The sequence below is a fragment of the Acipenser ruthenus genome, chromosome 19 (assembly GCF_902713425.1).
Source record: "Acipenser ruthenus chromosome 19, fAciRut3.2 maternal haplotype, whole genome shotgun sequence".
Lineage (NCBI taxonomy): Eukaryota > Metazoa > Chordata > Actinopteri > Acipenseriformes > Acipenseridae > Acipenser > Acipenser ruthenus.
The window spans coordinates 22212343-22238381 of NC_081207.1; the positions used below are offsets into that span (position 1 = coordinate 22212343).

A 26039-nucleotide genomic window follows, 5' to 3' on the forward strand; every position below is an offset into this window, starting at 1 on the left:
GGTCAACGGCTTATTTTTCCACCTGAGATTGCCACCACTAACCTTCGACCAGATATTGTCTTGTGGTCTGGATCAGCACGCCTTGTTCACCTGGTAGAGTTAACAGTGCCATGGGAGGATGCTGTAGATGAGGCGTATGAGAGGAAGAAACTGCGGTATGCTCAACTAGCCACTGAAGCGGAACAGCGAGGATGGAGAGTTCGGGTTTACCCAGTGGAAGTGGGTTGTCGAGGATTTGTGGCACACTCTACAACCCGGTTTCTCAGAGACGTCGGATTCAGTGGCCAAGAGTTGCGTCGCACAGTGAAGAACTTATCTGAAGCAGCAGAGAGGAGCAGCAACTGGCTGTGGTTGAGACGGAAAGATTCTGGCTGGGGACAGGTAAGTAAGCTGGGCTGAGTTGAGTGGGGGACGGAGGGGGGTGATGCTGGGACGCCAGAATCACCGTCGAGCCCTCTTGAGGTGTCGTGGGCTAGTCGACGAAACACTGAGGATGGAAGGTGCCCACTTGAAAACCCCAGAGATGTACCCTACTTAGCTCAATCCAGACGGTTGTCATGCTGATGCGCTGGGGAGGCCGCACTTTGGTTGATCCCCGGAGCCAGCATCGCAGCCGTTGTGTGTGCTGATGCGCCAGGGAGGCAAAATAAGCTGATCCCTGGAGCCAGCATTACACTTCAGCCATTAACACCAGACAGAAGGATATCTACATCATCATATGGAAGGAAACGTAAATGGAGGGAGACACATATGGATCACATTAGTTTACTGTAAAGCTACGTCTTAGTTGGTGCTTATCTTGGCGAGAGCCGAGTTCAAATCAGCATGAAGTTTTAACATCTACTCTCGTGTAATGGAAATCTCTCTATTGAATAATTGTTTAGCCGACATAAAGACTTGGTTGCAGCAAAACTTCTTACAGCTTAATTGCAGCAAAACTGAGGTAATGTTAGTGGGTTTGCCACATCAGATCTCGACGGCAGCTGATTTCAACCTTGAAATTGATGGACATGAGATCAGTCCCACTTCATTGGTCACCAATCTTGGTGTGAGATTTGACCCTATGTTATCATTTGAGGATCATATTAAGAATGTCTGCAAAGTGTCTTTCTTCCACCTTAGGAACATTGCTAGACTTGGATCCTCATTATCTACGACTGATGCAGAAAAGCTTACACATGCCTTTATTTCATCAAGATTGGGTTACTGTAATGCTCTTTTTGCAGGTATCTCCTCTAAGGTTATCAACAGGTTACAATATGTTCAAAATAGTGCTGCTGGTATTCTCACTAAGACCAAGAAACATGAGCATTTATCTCCTGTCCTCACTTCTGTCCACTGGCTGCCAGTCAAATATAGGATTGATTTTAAGGTTTTATTACTAACTTATAAATCCTTACATTCTCAAGGCCCTGCCTGTCTTAGGGCTCTCCTTCAGTACCACATAGCTAAACAAAAATTGAGATCTGGTAACAGTGTTGTTTTGTCTGTGCCTAGGACTCGTCTGCACACTGTGGGTGATCGGGCTTTCTGCTCTCTAGCCCCACGCCTATGGAACGCCCTGCCGGGCTATTTGAGAAATTGTGACTCAGTTGATGTTTTTAAATCTAATCTTAAAACTTCTTTCGATTGGCTTCCTGTAAATGATTTGTTGTTCTTACTGTTTGTCTATTGAAATGTCTGTTTTTATGCTGCTGGGTGATTTTTAAATGAAAAGTGCTACATAAATAAAATGTATTATTATTATGATATACATATATTTGTCAGTTGTTTTGTATGAATGACCTTTAACTTCTTATATATCCCAACCAAACTAGTAATCTCTGCTCCCCCTGGTGGTCATTCTTTAAAAGTCCAACAAAAGTCAAAGTTATAACATTGTGATGTCCCTTAATCATTAAGATGCACCTCTGGTATAGTGTATCATTTTTTTCAAAACACAGTTCTCCAACTAATAAGAATACTAAATAATGTTTGTTTTAAAAATAAACAGTCTCTGGGGATTCCAAAAGGAGCATCACATTGCTCTGGCGCTCCCATGGGTTAGAGAGGCAAACCTGGCAGACACTACAGTGAACCCTGCTGGCCGTTGTCCTCCAGAGGCCGGTAGCTTGCTGACATCCACTCTCAAATTCCTGGGTGTAAAAGAGGAAGCTGGCTCGGTCGTGGGATCGGAGGACGCCCGCTGAACCAGTTCTTCTGAGTAGTGTGAGGAATTGCTGCGGTGAGGGGGAAAATGATTGGGCGTTCCAGCTTGGAGGTAAAATAACTGAGCACACTAAATAATACAAATAAAAAAAGTAAACAGTTAAAAAAAATCCCAAATAACTTTGACAGGTCCACAAAATTTAATCTTTTAATTTATCTGTGGTCTTGGAGGGCAACCAAGTGAACTGGTATTGTTTCCTTGGCAACACCATATCCTGCTCCAGCCGCTTCTGTTCTTTGTCAGACTCCACTAGTTGGTAGCCCAGCATGTTCATCGCCCCTTTGCAGACTTCCTGTATTTTAGCAACCTTCTCATATGGCAACGCGGCTCTCCAGGCCTGCGAGACGTTCACCGCATTGCGAGAGGTGGTTAGGAAGGCCTCCTGTCCACTCCCACGCCCTTCGCCGTGTGTGATATTATATATCCAAGATTTAAGCTTAGGGGTCATGATTAACTCTGCAAACTTATACATCGCTGAGATTTCAGCAAGTGGGTCCAGTACGAGGTCATCATATCTCACCATCATATACCGGCCCTTTAAGAAGCTGGGCGCTTTCTGAGTGGCTGTTTCGTAAATCTGGATGTGGCTCCGGCAGATCTCCCGTATCACCTGGTAGTGGGTGTCTAACACTTGAACACCTTTGGTGTTGAGGACAATCCCATTGTCCCGCATTAAGGCCTTCATCGACTGTTCACGGGATTTGACCACCGCCCTGGGGTCTCGGATGAGGTGGATGATTTTGAGATTGAGGGACGGGTCTTTGAGAAGAGGGTAGAGGCTTTCCAGGTCAAAGACGCGTACCTCCTTCAACACCACGTGGCTGTAGGACTTGCAGGCTTCCTCCACCTTGTCGAACGGAGTCTTGCTGCACATCTTCTTGCAGGTCCTCTCGTTGCTGATCTCCTCCCGCTTGTACAGGTCACATGCAGGCGGCGAGCAAAGCGCACGGCTGACCGACCACTGGAACAGATGCGTCATGTTACGCTTTTCGGGCATGTAGGCGTCAAAGACGTACATGTCGCACTGGAAGACTGATCGGATGAGGTCCCGGACCGCCATCCGCAAAGTGCTGGCGCTGTTCTGGTACATGCTGACCCACACATGCCAGGCGGGCTCCATTAGATAGAACACATCCGGGTGCTGGCTGAAGACCTGTCCCACGAAGGAGGAGCCTGAGCGCCAGGAGGACAGAATCAAGATGTGGACTTTGCCATTCTGCTCAGCCTGGGGGGTGACGCCACTCTGCCAGGAGTATAAGAAGACCAGTGCTAGCCCACTGATGAGTGTGAAGACTGCAGAGTTGGTGATCCGTAATCTCCACATAGCGAAGGACCAGGTCTTTAAAATGGGAAGCACCTAGGGCAAAGAGATTTTACAGTCAGATGCAATATAAAGTACTGGAAGATTGCTCAATTTAAATCAAGTACTGAACTAGTATTCCACACACACACCTTTTCGTTATACTGTATATGTAATATCCTATATTGTGTACACACTATATATATACAATACAGGAGGCTGTGTGGTCCAGTGGTTAAAGCAATGGACTTGTAATCAGAAGGTCCCCGGTTCAAATCCCACCTCAACCACTGACTCACTGTGTGACCCTGAGCAAGTCACTTAACCTCCTTGTGCTCCGTCTTTCGGGTGAGATGTAATTGTAAGTGACTCTGCAGCTGATGCATAATTCACACACCTTAGTCTCTGTAAGTCGCCTTGGATAAAGGCGTCTGCTAAATAAACTAATAAAAATAAACTAATAACAATATTTTTTTTTTCATCCTGTTGCCAATGGATTGTAAATTCAATTTATACAGTATGCAAATCAATAATATTTAGAAAACTGCTGATTATGGATCAGCTGAGCAACAAAAATCCACAATGCCTTTTACATTTAGTTACTTTTGAAATGTATACTAAACTCAACAACAGTGCTGTCATAACAAAAATCAACTACAATACATGTCCTGGTTTGAGTTCCAGTACATCTTAGAATATCCACTAGGTGGCGCTATGTAATACAAAATGGATTGACTGTCAAAAAACTAAAAATCTAATTTTCTAAGAGAAAATATTGCAATGCTTGCGTGTTTTTGTTTTATTAGAAAAGAATGAGAAATCTACTGAACTGGCTACTGTTGGTCTATTTCCAATATTGGTTGCCTAATACAGTAAATTATTTCAATGGCATATTACACCTGCATACCTTCATTTTAAAGGATAGTTAGGTTTCTGAGCAATTAGTCACAGCATATCCAAGGGGAAAATTAATCTGATCAAAACATCTTAAATGTACAAAAGCAGCCTCATTATACAAAGGCCCAAGTTTCAAAAAAGGGTCCGCGATTAATACAGGAATCCCCCATCATGTTTTTCTTCTTAAAAAGAACAGGATTTTCCCACTTAATGATAGTACATATTAACTAAAATCTATCACAAAATTCAAACACAACATATGAAGTTACAGTCAAAAGTATAATGTGTTGTAACAGCTCTGGCAATATAGATTTGCCATGACGACCAATCACAGCAGTTTTCTCCATCCTTTATATTCAACTTCGTTTACTGTACAGCCTGGATGAGGTACACGCAGTACCATTTCTAATTCACTCATCATTTGAGGTTTTTATTATTCTTCTAGTAATTATTTTCTGTTTAAATATTCATATTTTTCATATATGCAGTTTAACTACCAAGGAATTCATGGCAACTAAATATTTATTCATTACTTATTTCAAAAGAAAAAAAGGGCAACAATTTTGTAATAAAATGGCTTTCTTAGCCAATTTACTAAAGCAATTCCAGTTAACTATCTTTCCAAATCTTACACTATAGGATGGTGAAGAAATAAAAACCTGCTGAGTCTTTAATATTAAAGCTTCCCCTTTCTTTGTTCTTGGGACCTCGGCTCTCAACACTGATAACAACTGTCCTCTGGACCTGGTTTCTGTGCTGAATCTCGATCACAACGAAAAACTTTTCCACAAACTGTAAATATACACCCCATCATGTTTGCTTATGACAACCATCTGCATGATGTCTGTATGTCACTGTGATCTACTTTATTACCGATAACAACTTTACAGATGTGGTGGAGATAACACACATGTAAATATTGACACCCAATGACGCACATCCATAGCCCTGACATACATGTTAATCTAGTGCTTTGGGAGTAATATACACATTTTAAAATTGCAATCAATTAAATAGTTTACACAATACCAAAGCATCACTGTGCACTTCATAGTGCTGTGCTTTCTAAACAGATGTGGCAGCCTGCTGTGCCAGTAGAATACTTCTGCTTATCTGAAAAGAAAACTTGCATGGTAAGATGCAAAGCGGATATGAGCAGATACAGGTTTGTAAATCAAGCACTGGCACAACAGAACAGCCATTTCCTTCCTTACTCGCTACTTTTTAAAATATCTTGATACACTTTTACCATGGTACTGTATACCAAAGTCCCTTTATGTGCACCTTTTGAGAAAAAAAAAATCAAAACGTCACGTATACTTACATTTTTGGAATCCTGTATTTAAAAACCTTTCTAAATGAAACAGACTTTGGGCCAGTGCCGTCATCAGTTTACCACCAAATCGTTTGTCTTCTTGCTTTATAGGTTGTACCACATCTAGACATTTACAGATGCAACTTGGTAAGGAGATTATTCGGCATCTGAGTGTATCTACTTCAAATTTAACAGTATCATATTTACCTTTAAATGCTGTGGATATCTGTTATAGTAACTGGCCCTCTTAAAAAAGGCCCGGCCTGATTAAAAAGGGCATAAACTTTTTAAAAACAAGGCTGGTTTCCAAAACACACTGTAACATTTTCCTTTTTAGGGCATCCAAAATTTGGCAGGATAAAACCAAATGTTCTCTAAAGTATGGAACACACACGAAAATCCAATTTATACCTGCAAATAAGCATTAAAAACAAAAATAAATTAAACCTCACAACATCTACCAATCACGAAGCTCCATTCAAGTGTGCTATCACATGGTAGATGACCGCAGAACATTCAGGTAGAATGTCTAGCTTTAAAAAACAAAATGGAAGAAAAAATAAACTATAAGGTGCTTTCACACAGAGGAGTTATGACGGTTCAGAACAGCCACTTTAGCGGCTTATAGGTCTGTGTGAATTGCTTATACCGCCTGTGGAAGGGTGGGGGTATTCACTGACACAGGAGACAGAAGGTTTTGTTTGTAACCACCGCACAGGTGCCCAGATTGATTTATTTTCCTTATTTATTATTTTATTTAGTTTAGCCCGCAGAGGGCGCTTTTGTCCGTGGTCTGGATACTGCCGACAGTAAACCAGGACCACGGGGTTACCAACACAGGTATCCCAGTCCGTGCACCTTCAAGTGCTCAAAAATAATAATGAAAACAGAAGGCGAAAGAAAAAGGGAAAATAAAACACAGTAATAAAACTACAAACAAAAGTGCTGCTTATGCAGTGCCCCCACTGCCGCTAAGCTGGTCAGCACGGGTCTCCGTCCTACACTCGGCTATGCCTATACGCCGGGGTTGGCCAGGGTTCCCCATACTTCTACACATGTCCCCTCGGGTACGTGTCTATTTATATTGCTGTGTGCAAATTAGTTTTTATGAACGGCTTCCCCTCAGCCGGGCTCGCCTGCTACTTGTTTCACGCTGGCCTTTTCTGCCAGCAACACTGTATTTCCCCCAACACGGCCACCCGAGCACATAACCAAGCCAGTTCTTATGGGCCGAGCAGTCTCCCAAGGCCCGCCCCTCAGCTACTCAGAAAGAGGGAAAGCACACACACTCTCTTCCCCACCTCTCCGTGTCATCGCCATGACCGACAGGCGGATCCCACAAGACTGCTGCCCTCTACCTGCAGTAATACGAATGTGCCAGACAGTCAGTCCAGATCTCCCCTGTTACACCGCCACAGAACCGTCATATTTTATGCCGTCTCTGAACCACTCGCGAGGTGTTTCAGAGACGGCACTGAACCGTCATAACTGCCGTTGTGAAAGGCTATGCCGTCACTGAAGCGCTATAGTGGGTGTGGTTTCAAAGTCAACATTACCATGTTGGCGTTCCATTGCCCAAATCGAGTGTTCGCACAAGCTTCCTTCAAGTACAGCAAATGCCATCATCCACCCGATTTTCAATCTCTGATTTTTCCTTTAGTGCTGGACCCTTTTTCTTTTGCAGAAATTATAACGCCTTCTTTGCACTAAAATGTGCGATCTGCATTGTGACTGAAGCTCTGTCAGTTTCACACTTAGCAGGTTGTTAGATTGTATAATGTAACTTAAAATGAGAAGAAAACAAAATGCAGCCAAATGTACTTCTTCGACAAAAGATAGCGCCATGTTTTGGTTTCAGATTGCACGAGAACAGTCTGTTGTTGCCATCACAACAATCTATTGATTCACTCGTGTGATCTCTTTGGCTGTGTGAAAGGTTTATGACGGCATAGATTGTGCAATTTTATGCTGTGTGAAAGGATATGAAGGGGTATTTTACACACTCGTTAAAACGCTTCAGAGATGGCACAGTAGCTGCATTTCTGTGCGAAAATGGTAAATTGAAGAGGTAAATAAATCTAAGGATAAAAAAGAATTATATAAGGTAAAATTCAGTTTCCCCAGTTACAATACAACAACAGAATAAGTTAATAACTAAAAATCCCTACTGGCATTTCCTGGAGTACCTTGACTCTATACTAGACTTTGTATTGTATTGAGTTCTGATTAGACTGCAGACTGTCCATGGGTAGAGGCAACTATCAAAGTCTGGAACGGAAAAAAAACGCTACTGTGCTTTAAATGCAGTGAAAATCAAAGATTGTAGCTGTAAGTTTGCTACGACGCAGTCCAATTGAAATGCACACTGTCTGCACGTTTCAGACCAAAAGTTTTAAAGATTCAAATACTGTACAATATGAAATAGTTCAGCTTTACTGATCTGCCAGAAAAGAACTGGCAATTTACAGCCCCAAAAGCCACATGTTCTCAATAGGAGAATAACACACTGATTTGGAGAATGTGTGCCCAGAACTGTCTTGAACAAAATATGTGAACATGGAAAAATAAAATGTAACTCAAAGTTAAGCTAAAACTCTACACACAACAACAGGATAGGCTAGAGCAGAAGACAAACAGTCTGAATTCCTGTAAACAGTCTTTGTGCTTCATCTCAGATGGGGGTCCTTGCTAACAGTTATGTGACATCTTCCTCTCTCTTGTGGCACTTTGTGAGAACCACATCAAATCTGCATGGTAATGTTACAGGTTTCCCATGTTTATACTGTGCATTTATCATAATTTACTATGTTTTTTTTTTTTTTAATGTGCTTTACCATACCTGTCTGGGACTTGCAATACTTAACTATGCTGTATTACACAGCTATGTTTTCACGAATGTTTTATAATGGAACGACACATGCTTTTTTATAAATCTGTGTCCTGACCTACAGACCAAAAAGACTGCAATTTTTGCCTTTTGTAGCACACACTGTAGAAAGTTAGTTTCAGTCATGATGGGCAAGATAATAGATCTGACAGAATTCCATACTGGGTCGATAGCAGATGCTCAGTTGGCAGGTGCTTCCATAACCAACACTGCAGTCAAGTGGACTGGAGAGGTATTTCCCTAGTGTCATTCTGGTTCATATGGAGGATGGAGGACAAGGTTTCCTGGGTAGGTGCTGAGTGCAAGCAAAAGAGTTATGTACATCATGCCTCACATTGTGAAAACTTGAACAGGAATTACACAGTGGTACAAGACAAGAACATGGGAAGCTCAAACTAAAAACAAACAAAAAAAAAGAGGTTGCCTGGCTATGCTTTACAATGCATCTACCAGGGTGCACTGCAGTAAGATTTAAAAGGGACAAATATTTCACTACCCTCTAAAACAGTTGAGGCTGTTGAGAGGGTGGATGAGTGAATATGGGTGTGTATGCAATTGTGGTTTGGGTGGTTGAGAGTAGATTAGTTTAATTAAAAACAATAATGTGACTGTCAAGGTATCATATTCCGTTTACTGTTACAGTTGTCATTGTTACAACAATAAATACCGTTTTCATGGCAAACCTAACATAAAACAAAATAAGCCAGCCTCAACGATGTTTAAAGAGCTAGGCTACCAGTTGACAAGGTGTTAAGACTCACATTACCGAGTGTAAAAACTAAATCGAAAATAAGCTATTTGAACAAGCTAATGTTTAGAATCATTTCAAGTGGAATTATTGCAGTCACCGCTAAATCAGTTAAGCTGACTGTATTCCAAAGGGTCTAATTACACCGTTGACGAATTATTTTTGCTTCTATTAACCTGGTGCTTTTTACACTTCTTTTTCAGTGAATTATGTTCTAGCTAAACTTCTTAAAAGGACCATCTTGGAAGCATGATGTAAAAAAAATAAATAATGTAGCAAACTAGCTAGGCAAGCAATTGTTGTATTCTTAAATAGAACACACTTATTTATTTTAAACTTAGCGGTTATTTAATTTGAATGTCACAGTATATTATTCACAACATAAAATTTGTTAAACCTCGTGCATTACGTTTTTAACGAAGGTCTGCTATACACACACACACACACACACAGCGAGGGAGTCATCACGGGTAGACTGCTGCTTAACAAGACACTGTACCATTGATGTAGAATACTCGAGTTACAACCGTTTCTTCAACAGGACCTAAATGTCTGATTACCACAGTCTTGCAATAAATATCAAGTCTCAATTAAGTTTAAATGAAATAAAGGACCAAATGGAAAAGGCGCCTAAATACCGTATGTATTACTTTACGAACAAAAGGCTCCGTTTACAGACAGCTAGAAAAGTTTGAATCAAGCATCCTTGCACGTATGCCAGGTTAGTTAACAGCACGTGATGTAAAACAGTAATAAAAAAAACGCAGATACAACATGTTACAAAACATATTTTGAAATACTTAACTGTGTTTTATTGTTTGTTAAGTACTTATAAATCTTCTCTTACCTTAAAAATGTTACTCGTGGGAAAGAAACAAACCGCTTCTTCCTTCAGAAATTGCAAGTCCCACTGGAGATGCGAGAGAGCAACCGCGGAGCTCAGAGGCGCTGCTACACTGAATCGCTTTTAGACGTGGCCCCGGTCACAGCGAGCAGAATTTATTTTCTGAAGTAGAGGGTGTGGGCATTGGAAGCCAAACCCCCAAAAATAACAAAACTGTTTGCAGTTTGTTTTCTGTAGTTTGGTGACATATTTTGAGTTCAGTTTTAAAAATATTTCTGCAAATAAGGCCAGGTTCAAAGGTATTTCCTTATCTGTTATGTGTCGACATATTTCTATATATTGATAGAGCCAGCTATCTATATATTGATAGAGCCAGCTGCCCGACGTTTCGATATGTTGTACATGTCTTTCTCAAGGGAATATGTGTTTGAATCTAAACACACACACACACACACACACACACACACACACACACACACACACACACACACAGCGCGAGAGGGGGGGTGTTCCGGGGGGCTCTGAGGTACCGGAACGCATGAGAAAAAAAGTGACAAACACAATGCAGCCAGACAATGTGTCATCTTTAGCCTTGGCTACAATGCTTGCTGCCGCTAAATGGGCCTTGGTTCGGGCATGTTCAAAAACCTTTTTTCTGAGGGCTCTTTGTTGGTTTTTTTTACTTCGGAGGCAGAAGACGTTACTGTACATTCTACCCACTCTTTTGCTAATTTCATCCCTCCCTATGATTAATACTTCTAAGTCATTGAGTAAAGTCAGCAAAATTACTAAATAATAATAATAATAATAATAATAATAATAATAATAATAATAATAATTGAGATACACACCTCATTTCTAAAATAAATAAATACAAACATCTACTGGTATTGTAACGTTATTGTACCCAAGGCATAATTATATAACTTGTGATTACATATTTCTCCTTGAGGAATGAATGTATTTTATACATAACGATTTACAACCACGGTTAAATATTTTATAATTTAATAATGACGGCGATTCACCTTAGTCCACAAGGTGACACGTATTATCAGCTCCGATATAGCAAACTTTTAGGAGGATATTGCACATTCTAATGGATGACGTTCTTAAACGTCTATTATATTTTACACGCACATTAAATATACATTTTCTAAATGTTATTTTACTGTGTTAAACACTAAAAAATACTAAATATATACACGTTTAAACTTTGTTTTTATAAAATATACATGTTGCGGTTATGGGTGTCAACGTGTGATTGATTACATGACTAATCCCAAAGATTTACTGGATAAAAGATGAATTGCCCTTATGAAAATAAATCTATAGTATTACTATAGGAATCTTATAGTAAAATTATATAGTTGGGACATACTATAGAAATATACTAAATGTAATGTGTAGAATTTTGGAGATTATGATCTGATACAACACCTCCAAACAAAGTGACAGGGAGAGAAACAAACCACCCAAAGCAACTGGCACCTGACCTGTGAGTGCCATTTTTTAATTTTTATTTCTTAGCAGACGCCCTTATCCAGGGCGACTTACAATTGTTACAAGTTATCACATTATTTTTACATACAATTACCCATTTATACAGTTGGGTTTTTACTGGAGCAAAAAGTCCCCTGCACAATATTTATTTTTACAGATTACAGACATTTAAAAAGTTACATTAAATTGTCATCCATCAGTAGTAAAAAAGTACAATACAAAGCACAAACAAAACACACAATGCATGAGAAGCTACAATAGATAATTAATAAATGGCTTGGTAACCTATACATTCTCTCACACTGTTTTTCTATACAATAGATTCTTACCAATGTTTTACGTTAAAAAAGCAATAATTTCAGCCCACATTTCTTTAATGAAACATTGTTACCTTTGTACAGTTACATTTGTAAATGGGAGGCAGATGATTTAAACCATGAGGAGACTGGTAGGCTCAAATAGAAGTCACCTAATGAAAATAGTTAAAGTAAATGCAGCAAAATAATCACTACATTTACATGCAGACAGACGAGTATTCGGAATACGGTATTCTTTAAAAAAAATTGTTCACATGGGTGTAAGAATAACTATTCCTAATGTATCCCATGTTTACATGACGTTTCTTTCACAGTGGAAAACTTAACACGCCTACAAAAACCTACAAAAACAATCTGTTGTAAAGAACTAAAATGTGCAACTTCAGAGCGAGTGAATTTAAGAGGTAACATGGAGAAGTCTACCTTTGCCAAATAATAAACAGGACCTAGAGCAGAAACTTGTAATGATTGATTAGATGCCTTAATAGGTTCAAGCACTGCATGATGTCCAAGGACATGCTACTAGATAATGGAGATCCCTAACAAAGAAATTCAGAATAGGATTCAATTGGATTCTATGGGATTTTGTAAGAAGATCATCTATTTGGTTGGTTGGTGCAGCGATTGTGTTTCAGAATATACCCAGATATTTAGTGAGAAAACCATGCTAGGGCGATAAATTGAGCAATAAAGACATGACCCCACTGTGCACTTTATCCATTGTGAAAGTTGACTAAATAAGGGTTGTTCACAATTAGGGGTTCATTTTATTGCAACTTATACACTGTGTAAGTTTATATATGCAGCTGAGTTTTTCTCAAATACAAAAATTATATTTTAAAAATGTGTATTTATAAAGGTCCAAAAAGTCCTGAACACCCAAGATTAATCCAGTTCATATGTATTTGGAAGTGGCTGCAACCAAACATCTGCCTGTACACATTTAATTTTTATTTCAGACAAGAAGTGTGCTGATGTTCTTCCTGTTTTTTCAACCTTGTTTAAGAATTTTTTTGATGTCAAGCCTAGCCTTCTATTAACATAAGGTGCATCAGAAAGTACTTTATAGGGCTTTACAATGACAAAAGGCGTGAGCTGGCATTCACAGTCAATATCACACACACAATTTGATTCGCACAGCAAAAGCAAATGTATTTCACAAAATTCTCCACTAATTAATAGCACATTAGAATTGCATCTTTTAAAATGTAGTTATAAAAAAAGAAAACTGTAGTTAACATATACTTCAGTTATTGCAAATATTTTCAGCATAGTCTTGTAAAGTTATTAAAACACCTTATAATCTATGATTAATAGAATGATTCATAGTTATAGTAATGTTGTTCAAAAACTATAAGAATATTTTAGTAATCCTGCTATAGCTATAAACTTTCATAGTAATACTATAGGAATACTACTACATCCCTACAGGATTTCTACTATAAGATTCCTATAGGATTTTTTACTATAAGATTCCTATAATAATCCTATAGGAATTCTATAATATTCCTATAAGAATTATATAGTATATTTCTATAGTATGTCCCAATTAACTATAGAATTTTACTATAAGATTCCTATAGTAATACTATAGAATTATTTTCATAAGGGGATACACATTCAAAGACACGGTAAAACTGTCATAATAAAAACAATAACAACGAGGTACAAAAGTACACACACACACACACACACACAGACACAGTGTCCGTGCAGGGGACTTTTTGCTCCAGTAAAAACCCAACTGTATAAATGGGTAATTGTATGTAAAAATAATGTGATAACTTATAACAATTGTAAGTCGCCCTGGATAAGGGCGTCTGCTAAGAAATAATAAAAAAAAAAATGGCACTCACAGGTCAGGTGCCAGTTGCTTTGGGTGGTTTGTTTCTCTCCCTGTCACTTTGTTTGGAGGTGTTGTATCATGTGATCATAATCTCCAAAATTCTACACATTACATTTACTGACAATGTGAAACACCCATCATAATGCATTACCAGCATCCAAACAATATAAAGCAAAGTGTTTTGCAAGGAAGCAAATTTTGAAGCTGGTAACAAACTTTCAAATATTGACAGTGCACTGGCTCCTGTGTGATCCATTCCCCCCAGTGTAAATATTGGGAGTGTGTTTCCGGTGAGCTGGTGAACCAAACCTGTTCCATAGAGGATGGTATGACAGGTGTGAAGTGGAGCTATATGATCGAATCAGTTAAGCTTGTCAATTGGAGATAGTAAAGCAAACCTGCATGACTGTCAGTAATTTGACATAGCCCCAGCTAGTTTTATTATTACCTAAGTATGTCACACTTCACATTTCCGCATATATATGAAGACCCACTTCTCCCATTGCCATGAAACACTAATATTATTCAGCTTATTTTATTGCACATATCAGATTCTTGGGATATATAGAGCTGTTCTGTTCATCCATCCTTCTGTATGTGATTACTCATTTTGTAGGGTTAGCTAACAATCAGCTAAGAAAGGGTTGATAGTACTGATGGAAACTGAATTTACCAGACATAAGTTGTAAAATAGATTTTGTCTGTGTAGCAACAAAACAACTATATTAAGAATATACAAACAGGGGTTTATGAAAAGGAACCAAGTTGCAGTTTGACATGTGAAAGAGAAGTGAGAGTAGGTCTAAACTGGGTACAATTTAGTTGAACTCAAGAACACATGCCCCACTTACTAGCAGAAATAACCAGTTATATCTCACAGTTTCATGAAGGCAAATACATTTAGGCACAGGAGAGACACTTTGAGATGCGCTCCAAGTCCTCCGGGTGACCTGGAAGGTGTGCCGATGCACTCCCAGAGGAAAAGGCAATTCAGGTATCCCTTTACCTCTGTAATAACTAGTGCTACATTATTTTATATAAAGATAATGTTTAAAACATATGTGTGTAACTCTTGAATATTGGAATCAAATAACGGAATGTTAAAAGTTACCTTCTTAATTACTGTTTGGACATGAATCATTATAAATTAGAGACATTTCTCTATATATATTTAATAAATACCTTCCATTGGTGAAACCGTAGCAAGGAGACGGCAACTCCCATCAACAAAATCCAGATCCGTAGCAGATATTTAATAAAACAAACTTTATTCTTACGTTAACACATCAAAATACTGTTTGCTGATGCGTTTTGACAAAAACATGTCTTCATCAGAGCAAATGATTTTGAAGGAAATTGAAATAGTTAATGGCCATGGATATCAAGCCAAATGGTTTACTTAGTGTATGGTAGCTTCACTCTATGCACGTGTTTTTAAATGCATGCTGCTATTTTACCTTTGCAAGGGTCTCAGACTCACATATCCCTTGCCAGTATTCACACCACAATCACAATGTGAAACAATTAGCTCTATCATAGTTAAAATGACAGTATGGATGTCCAATAGGAAATTACACAAAGCAAAGCAGTGGACAGATTTGGAATTCTAGCCAAACATGTATGAACTGAACAAAAGCTCTCAACTAAATCACTGCCCTCAGAGTCAAAGTGAGTCTAACAGACACTAAGCCTGACCAATAAAAGGAAACATAAAGGGAAGCCAGTATGCGAATCAGAGAGGAGAACTAAACCATGACAACAGCAATGAAATGAGAGGAATGGAAGCTTCAGAGCAGTTACCGTTAACAACACCATTGAAGAGAGAAGGGTTGCCGGGGTATCTAATGGGGGGTGGGGGTTGTGGCACACAAACATGATGGCGTGTATAGCCACAAGTATAGACCCTTGTGTTTAATGTTTTATTTTTTGTAAAAGGTTTCTGAACCCCGGATATACAGAGGCAATAGAAAACTTGTTACCTGCTTTTTGTGTTTAGACAGAGTGATGTTTACATCAACATCAAAATAGTGTTGCGACTGGTTAGTAACCAGGGCACAGTGCAGATCTTGTTTTGTTTTCAACCGTTCTGTAAAAATATCTGTGTTATTGGTTATTATATCTCTTGGTGTTCCTGTCTCAAAAAAGTGAACCATTAATCAATGTGTGCATCACAAGTGCTAACTTTGTCTGGACATTCACATTTCTGACCACTTGACAATCGTGACTTTTGACACAGACAGTACAGTACAAGGTAACCAGCCAATGGCTTAGCTAAGACAACATCTTATGAAAAACTAACATATAAAAGACAAGACAGAGTGCAGCTGTTTGGGAAAAAATATAAGACCTCTTTTATAAAATCCAAACAGGGGTTGGTAGGTGGTTGGTCCTACAGATACTCTAGGACTGGCAAACTAACCAAGACAGTTTTTTTAAACCAATCTTGATTATTTAGTTTGCAATCACGAAATCAGTTGTTTTAGTTTAGAGACTCCATCTTTCAAACATATTGCCTCTGAACAAGATTTTGCTTCTCTTTTAAATTACTTCAGGAAAACTATTCTCTTCCAATTTCAGAAATCTGTAATTTTTGAACATAAAACAATAATTCAAACTTATCTCGGACATTTCCCCTTATTCACGGAACATCATAGAAATATGCGTGTGTCTGATATCTACTGTGTTCTATTGGAAGGTTTCAATGGATCAGATGAGGGTGTTCAAAGAGGGTGGGCTGGACAGCTTGATGTTGTGAACAGAACCTTAATTGGCATTTGGGAGTGTATGCCAGACAACCTTTTATGGCTGATACCCGCAATTAATACAATATAAGGTTCTTCATAACTTATACTGCACTCCAGTAAAACTACATAAAATAGGAGTGATCCCTAATAATTTGTGTCACAGATGCAACCTAACACCTGGCACTCTTGTTCATAGGCTTCGGTCATGTCCAATGATACAATCTGGATGGAAATTAAACAGAACTTAAATAACATGATTGGTATATCAATTTGTTTCAACCCAAGAATTTGTATAGTAGGTGACGTGTCAAGTGATCAAATTGGGCATGATAAAAAAAAGAAACACTGGCATTGTTTTCTTTGGTGAGATAGGTATGCAGAAGTATGAGGTGTGAGTCATGAAGAAGGAAGGGCACAGAGCATTAGCAATGCATCCGAGAATGTTTTTAAAATATGGGAAACATTATTTATCTTATAAACTGCTAATCAAGGACATTTGTCGAAGGTAATAACAATAATATGAATATTATTGAAGTGAATTGTTTTTCCTTTGATGGTAATTTTTACACTCAAGTATGGGGTGTTAGCATGGGAACTAAAATGGGACCATCATATGCTTGCCTTTTTGTGGGATCAGTTGAAACAAATTTTTACAATGGAAACACACCTAAACTATACCTTAGATACATTGATGACATCTTTGTAATTTCCACCAACTCTAGTGAGGATTTAAAACAGTTCATTCAGTCAGTAACATATTTCCACTCAGCCCTGGATTTCACATGGAACATATCAGAAACAGGCAATAGTACATCTTTCTTGGACATTTCCATCACTGTTTTGAATTCCACCATTAACACCACTGTGTACTACAAACCAACTGATTCTCATTCATATCTGCAGTATGTCTCCTCACACCCTAAGGCTTGCCGTGACTCGATTCCCTATTCACAACTGTTAAGACTCAGATGTATTTGCTGCGACGATCAAGATTTCTTCACCAAAAGTGAGGAAATGTGTGTGTTTTTTGGAAATTGTTGCTTTCCGGACAAGATCATCACTAAAGTTAAATCCTGCTCTGGTCCTCGCTTACCACCCTACCAACAGAAAGATACAGACAATTGTGCAAAGAAACTTTAAAATTTTACAAGACCCATCTACAGCACCTATTTTCAAGACTCTCCCTTTGATGTCATATAGAAGAGTGCTATGGAACAAATGTTGCTCGGAAACAAAAGGAACAAGAGTTTATCTTCCTGTAATTGAATAACAACAAGTTTACTGCACTGTGTTTACTTTTCTTTTTAACAGCTGAAGAAGGACTTTTGCACGAAACGTCCTGAAAATAAAAGATGTTTTAATCTTTTAAACCTTTTGTGTACATTTTTTAAAAACCTTTTCTTTCATATGCCTTCAATTTTTTACACTGCAGTGTCTGAGGAAGGTCGTTTCAACCGATACAGTATTTTGATAATCGGTTTGAAGGAAACTGTCAACGACGCCTAGAAGTTTTAATATAATTAAAATCTGCAGCAGGAGTTTACTTTCTCAAAGTAGTTATGTTTAAGTTATTTACAGTATTCAAACTTTTTTTTAGGTAAGTGAATAAATATTTTTTTGTACAAACTCCACTTGTAATAGTCATTAATCGGAGTTTTACTTAACATCAAATAACATACGTTTTTAGCATAAACTACATTTTAATGGTGTTGCTATACACTATTTTATTTATCCCGTGCCAAAAATAAACCACTCATCTCTGCTCTTAACTAATAGCCTGTATTGGTAAATATATTTGTATTTTAAGCTATATTACCGATCATTCTCGAATTGTGTTTACCACCAGCTGAAGAAAGTTCTTTATTTATTTTACACAATACCATTTTTCTAACAAACTGCTGCACCACGTTGTTTTGAGCAAATTATAGATCTTAATAATAGAATAATTCATACTGTGGTATATATTGTGCAACTTTAGGGTTCTTTTAAAGTTTTTAAAAGTCTTTAAAAAAATACACAAAATTGCTATGCCTTTTTTTCAGCTTTTTGGTGTAGTAGAATATATATATATCTATATTTATTTACCAACGCCCTTATCCAGGGCGACTTACAATTGTTACAAGATATCACATTATTTTTTACATACAATTACCCATTTATACAGTTGGGTTTTTACTGGAGCAATCTAGTAAAGTATCTTGCTCAAGGGTACAGCAGCAGTGTCCCCCACCTGGGACTGAAACCACGACCCTCCGGGCAAGAGTCCAGAGCCCTAACCACTACTCCACACTGCTGCCCTATGAAATATGAAATGCGAAAGTTCAAATCATTGTGTGAAAGGAAGTGTTTGACACCGCCTGGATACACAATCATTACACAACACAAGCCCATCGGCTCAGTGTGCAGTACGGCAGTTTTTCTTTTTAATGTTGTGGTGGGAACGCAAAGGGTCTTGTGCAGGGCTAGTTGTTTTAAAATATTATATATATATATTTAAAAAAAAAAAAAAAAAAGTTCCCCCTTCATCAGGGCCCCCCTTCGGGGCGTTGGGCCCCGGGGGAATTTCCCCGTCCTCCCTGCCCTCTCGGTGGGCCAGTATGGTATCCCGCTCTATGGAGTTCTCGGTGGACCGTTTTTGATGAAACTGGCTGCTCGCGCCCCAGGCTGAAATTTGCAGTCAAGTGATCTGCGGTTGCTCCCCTGTTTTGCCTTGCACTTTGAATTAATGCACAGATAACACGATCCTGGAGTATGCGCTTCCGCCCATTGTTGCCCTTTGCTGATGATGTCTTTCCCTCGGAGTTCCATGCCGACATCACCTTAGACACCATTGCTCGTGAAACATCAGCAATTTGAGCTGTCTTTGTCACTGAAGCTCCTGCCAAATGCCCCCCCCCCCCCCCCCCCCAGTTATAAATAACCAGTTATATCTCACAGTTTCATGAAGGCAAATACATTTAGGCACAGGAGAGACACTTTGAGATGCGCTCCAAGTCCTCCGGGTGACCTGGAAGGTGTGCCGATGCACTCCCAGAGGAAAAGGCAATTCAGGTATCCCTTTACCTCTGTAATAACTAGTGCTACATTATTTTATATAAAGATAATGTTTAAAACATATGTGTGTAACTCTTGAATATTGGAATCAAATAACGGAATGTTAAAAGTTACCTTCTTAATTACTGTTTGGACATGAATCATTATAAATTAGAGACATTTCTCTATATATATTTAATAAATACCTTCCATTGGTGAAACCGTAGCAAGGAGACGGCAACTCCCATCAACAAAATCCAGATCCGTAGCAGATATTTAATAAAACAAACTTTATTCTTACGTTAACACATCAAAATACTGTTTGCTGATGCGTTTTGACAAAAACATGTCTTCATCAGAGCAAATGATTTTGAAGGAAATTGAAATAGTTAATGGCCATGGATATCAAGCCAAATGGTTTACTTAGTGTATGGTAGCTTCACTCTATGCACGTGTTTTTAAATGCATGCTGCTATTTTACCTTTGCAAGGGTCTCAGACTCACATATCCCTTGCCAGTATTCACACCACAATCACAATGTGAAACAATTAGCTCTATCATAGTTAAAATGACAGTATGGATGTCCAATAGGAAATTACACAAAGCAAAGCAGTGGACAGATTTGGAATTCTAGCCAAACATGTATGAACTGAACAAAAGCTCTCAACTAAATCACTGCCCTCAGAGTCAAAGTGAGTCTAACAGACACTAAGCCTGACCAATAAAAGGAAACATAAAGGGAAGCCAGTATGCGAATCAGAGAGGAGAACTAAACCATGACAACAGCAATGAAATGAGAGGAATGGAAGCTTCAGAGCAGTTACCGTTAACAACACCATTGAAGAGAGAAGGGTTGCCGGGGTATCTAATGGGGGGTGGGGGTTGTGGCACACAAACATGATGGCATGTATAGCCACAAGTATAGACCCTTGTGTTTAATGTTTTATTTTTTGTAAAAGGTTTCTGAACCCCGGATATACAGAGGCAATAGAAAACTTGTTACCTGCTTTTTGTGTTTAGACAGAGTGATGTTTACATCAACATCAAAATAGTGTTGCGACTGGTTAGTAACCAGGGCACAGTGCAGATCTTGTTTTGTTTTCAACCGTTCTGTAAAAATATCTGTGTTATTGGTTATTATATCTCTTGGTGTTCCTGTCTCAAAAAAGTGAACCATTAATCAATGTGTGCATCACAAGTGCTAACTTTGTCTGGACATTCACATTTCTGACCACTTGACAATCGTGACTTTTGACACAGACAGTACAGTACAAGGTAACCAGCCAATGGCTTAGCTAAGACAACATCTTATGAAAAACTAACATATAAAAGACAAGACAGAGTGCAGCTGTTTGGGAAAAAATATAAGACCTCTTTTATAAAATCCAAACAGGGGTTGGTAGGTGGTTGGTCCTACAGATACTCTAGGACTGGCAAACTAACCAAGACAGTTTTTTTAAACCAATCTTGATTATTTAGTTTGCAATCACGAAATCAGTTGTTTTAGTTTAGAGACTCCATCTTTCAAACATATTGCCTCTGAACAAGATTTTGCTTCTCTTTTAAATTACTTCAGGAAAACTATTCTCTTCCAATTTCAGAAATCTGTAATTTTTGAACATAAAACAATAATTCAAACTTATCTCGGACATTTCCCCTTATTCACGGAACATCATAGAAATATGCGTGTGTCTGATATCTACTGTGTTCTATTGGAAGGTTTCAATGGATCAGATGAGGGTGTTCAAAGAGGGTGGGCTGGACAGCTTGATGTTGTGAACAGAACCTTAATTGGCATTTGGGAGTGTATGCCAGACAACCTTTTATGGCTGATACCCGCAATTAATACAATATAAGGTTCTTCATAACTTATACTGCACTCCAGTAAAACTACATAAAATAGGAGTGATCCCTAATAATTTGTGTCACAGATGCAACCTAACACCTGGCACTCTTGTTCATAGGCTTCGGTCATGTCCAATGATACAATCTGGATGGAAATTAAACAGAACTTAAATAACATGATTGGTATATCAATTTGTTTCAACCCAAGAATTTGTATAGTAGGTGACGTGTCAAGTGATCAAATTGGGCATGATAAAAAAAAGAAACACTGGCATTGTTTTCTTTGGTGAGATAGGTATGCAGAAGTATGAGGTGTGAGTCATGAAGAAGGAAGGGCACAGAGCATTAGCAATGCATCCGAGAATGTTTTTAAAATATGGGAAACATTATTTATCTTATAAACTGCTAATCAAGGACATTTGTCGAAGGTAATAACAATAATATGAATATTATTGAAGTGAATTGTTTTTCCTTTGATGGTAATTTTTACACTCAAGTATGGGGTGTTAGCATGGGAACTAAAATGGGACCATCATATGCTTGCCTTTTTGTGGGATCAGTTGAAACAAATTTTTACAATGGAAACACACCTAAACTATACCTTAGATACATTGATGACATCTTTGTAATTTCCACCAACTCTAGTGAGGATTTAAAACAGTTCATTCAGTCAGTAACATATTTCCACTCAGCCCTGGATTTCACATGGAACATATCAGAAACAGGCAATAGTACATCTTTCTTGGACATTTCCATCACTGTTTTGAATTCCACCATTAACACCACTGTGTACTACAAACCAACTGATTCTCATTCATATCTGCAGTATGTCTCCTCACACCCTAAGGCTTGCCGTGACTCGATTCCCTATTCACAACTGTTAAGACTCAGATGTATTTGCTGCGACGATCAAGATTTCTTCACCAAAAGTGAGGAAATGTGTGTGTTTTTTGGAAATTGTTGCTTTCCGGACAAGATCATCACTAAAGTTAAATCCTGCTCTGGTCCTCGCTTACCACCCTACCAACAGAAAGATACAGACAATTGTGCAAAGAAACTTTAAAATTTTACAAGACCCATCTACAGCACCTATTTTCAAGACTCTCCCTTTGATGTCATATAGAAGAGTGCTATGGAACAAATGTTGCTCGGAAACAAAAGGAACAAGAGTTTATCTTCCTGTAATTGAATAACAACAAGTTTACTGCACTGTGTTTACTTTTCTTTTTAACAGCTGAAGAAGGACTTTTGCACGAAACGTCCTGAAAATAAAAGATGTTTTAATCTTTTAAACCTTTTGTGTACATTTTTTAAAAACCTTTTCTTTCATATGCCTTCAATTTTTTACACTGCAGTGTCTGAGGAAGGTCGTTTCAACCGATACAGTATTTTGATAATCGGTTTGAAGGAAACTGTCAACGACGCCTAGAAGTTTTAATATAATTAAAATCTGCAGCAGGAGTTTACTTTCTCAAAGTAGTTATGTTTAAGTTATTTACAGTATTCAAACTTTTTTTTAGGTAAGTGAATAAATATTTTTTTGTACAAACTCCACTTGTAATAGTCATTAATCGGAGTTTTACTTAACATCAAATAACATACGTTTTTAGCATAAACTACATTTTAATGGTGTTGCTATACACTATTTTATTTATCCCGTGCCAAAAATAAACCACTCATCTCTGCTCTTAACTAATAGCCTGTATTGGTAAATATATTTGTATTTTAAGCTATATTACCGATCATTCTCGAATTGTGTTTACCACCAGCTGAAGAAAGTTCTTTATTTATTTTACACAATACCATTTTTCTAACAAACTGCTGCACCACGTTGTTTTGAGCAAATTATAGATCTTAATAATAGAATAATTCATACTGTGGTATATATTGTGCAACTTTAGGGTTCTTTTAAAGTTTTTAAAAGTCTTTAAAAAAATACACAAAATTGCTATGCCTTTTTTTCAGCTTTTTGGTGTAGTAGAATATATATATATCTATATTTATTTACCAACGCCCTTATCCAGGGCGACTTACAATTGTTACAAGATATCACATTATTTTTTACATACAATTACCCATTTATACAGTTGGGTTTTTACTGGAGCAATCTAGTAAAGTATCTTGCTCAAGGGTACAGCAGCAGTGTCCCCCACCTGGGACTGAAACCACGACCCTCCAGGCAAGAGTCCAGAGCCCTAACCACTACTCCACACTGCTGCCCTATGAAATATGAAATGCGAAAGTTCAAATCATTGTGTGAAAGGAAGTGTTTGACACCGCCTGGATACACAATCATTACACAACACAAGCCCATCGGCTCAGTGTGCAGTACGGCAGTTTTTCTTTTTAATGTTGTGGTGGGAACGCAAAGGGTCTTGTGCAGGGCTAGTTGTTTTAAAATATTATATATATATTTAAAAAAAAAAAAAAAGTTCCCCCTTCATCAGGGCCCCCCTTCGGGGCGTTGGGCCCCGGGGAAATTTCCCCGTCCTCCCTGCCCTCTCGATGGGCCAGTATGGTATCCCGCTCTATGGAGTTCTCGGTGGACCGTTTTTGATGAAACTGGCTGCTCGCGCCCCAGGTTTAAATTTGCAGTCAAGTGATCTGCGGATGCTCGCCTGTTTTGCCTTGCCTTTCGAATTAATGCACAGATATCACGATCCTGGAGTATGCGCTTCCGCCCACTGTTGCCATTTGCTGATGATGTCTTTCCCTCGGAGTTCCATGCCGACATCACCTTAGACACCGTTGCTCGTGAAACATCAGCAATTTGAGCTGTCTTTGTCACTGAAGCTCCTGCCAAATGCCCCCCCCCCCCAGTTATAAATAACCAGTTATATCTCACAGTTTCATGAAGGCAAATACATTTAGGCACAGGAGAGACACTTTGAGATGCGCTCCAAGTCCTCCGGGTGACCTGGAAGGTGTGCCGATGCACTCCCAGAGGAAAAGGCAATTCAGGTATCCCTTTACCTCTGTAATAACTAGTGCTACATTATTTTATATAAAGATAATGTTTAAAACATATGTGTGTAACTCTTGAATATTGGAATCAAATAACGGAATGTTAAAAGTTACCTTCTTAATTACTGTTTGGACATGAATCATTATAAATTAGAGACATTTCTCTATATATATTTAATAAATACCTTCCATTGGTGAAACCGTAGCAAGGAGACGGCAACTCCCATCAACAAAATCCAGATCCGTAGCAGATATTTAATAAAACAAACTTTATTCTTACGTTAACACATCAAAATACTGTTTGCTGATGCGTTTTGACAAAAACATGTCTTCATCAGAGCAAATGATTTTGAAGGAAATTGAAATAGTTAATGGCCATGGATATCAAGCCAAATGGTTTACTTAGTGTATGGTAGCTTCACTCTATGCACGTGTTTTTAAATGCATGCTGCTATTTTACCTTTGCAAGGGTCTCAGACTCACATATCCCTTGCCAGTATTCACACCACAATCACAATGTGAAACAATTAGCTCTATCATAGTTAAAATGACAGTATGGATGTCCAATAGGAAATTACACAAAGCAAAGCAGTGGACAGATTTGGAATTCTAGCCAAACATGTATGAACTGAACAAAAGCTCTCAACTAAATCACTGCCCTCAGAGTCAAAGTGAGTCTAACAGACACTAAGCCTGACCAATAAAAGGAAACATAAAGGGAAGCCAGTATGCGAATCAGAGAGGAGAACTAAACCATGACAACAGCAATGAAATGAGAGGAATGGAAGCTTCAGAGCAGTTACCGTTAACAACACCATTGAAGAGAGAAGGGTTGCCGGGGTATCTAATGGGGGGTGGGGGTTGTGGCACACAAACATGATGGCGTGTATAGCCACAAGTATAGACCCTTGTGTTTAATGTTTTATTTTTTGTAAAAGGTTTCTGAACCCCGGATATACAGAGGCAATAGAAAACTTGTTACCTGCTTTTTGTGTTTAGACAGAGTGATGTTTACATCAACATCAAAATAGTGTTGCGACTGGTTAGTAACCAGGGCACAGTGCAGATCTTGTTTTGTTTTCAACCGTTCTGTAAAAATATCTGTGTTATTGGTTATTATATCTCTTGGTGTTCCTGTCTCAAAAAAGTGAACCATTAATCAATGTGTGCATCACAAGTGCTAACTTTGTCTGGACATTCACATTTCTGACCACTTGACAATCGTGACTTTTGACACAGACAGTACAGTACAAGGTAACCAGCCAATGGCTTAGCTAAGACAACATCTTATGAAAAACTAACATATAAAAGACAAGACAGAGTGCAGCTGTTTGGGAAAAAATATAAGACCTCTTTTATAAAATCCAAACAGGGGTTGGTAGGTGGTTGGTCCTACAGATACTCTAGGACTGGCAAACTAACCAAGACAGTTTTTTTAAACCAATCTTGATTATTTAGTTTGCAATCACGAAATCAGTTGTTTTAGTTTAGAGACTCCATCTTTCAAACATATTGCCTCTGAACAAGATTTTGCTTCTCTTTTAAATTACTTCAGGAAAACTATTCTCTTCCAATTTCAGAAATCTG

At 38.4% G+C, this 26039-nt stretch overlaps 1 protein-coding gene across 2 annotated transcripts in view; it reads right to left on the reverse strand.

The window, feature by feature from the left end:
• Nucleotides 1–485: 485 nt before the first annotated feature.
• Nucleotides 486–26039, reverse strand: part of chst6 (carbohydrate sulfotransferase 6) — a 67209-nt gene continuing 41655 nt past the window's right edge. The window contains exons 1-2 of one of the 2 annotated variants that reach the window (XM_058992637.1): nucleotides 10204–10600; nucleotides 486–3566 (exon numbers count right to left, since the gene is read on the reverse strand). In XM_058992637.1, the coding sequence (XP_058848620.1) occupies nucleotides 2349–3533 (1185 nt within the window). In that variant the 5' untranslated portion in view covers nucleotides 3534–3566; nucleotides 10204–10600 and the 3' untranslated portion in view covers nucleotides 486–2348. Of the gene's footprint in view, nucleotides 3567–10203; nucleotides 10601–26039 lie in introns of those variants that run through there. The other variant, XM_058992639.1, reaches the window with a different exon arrangement.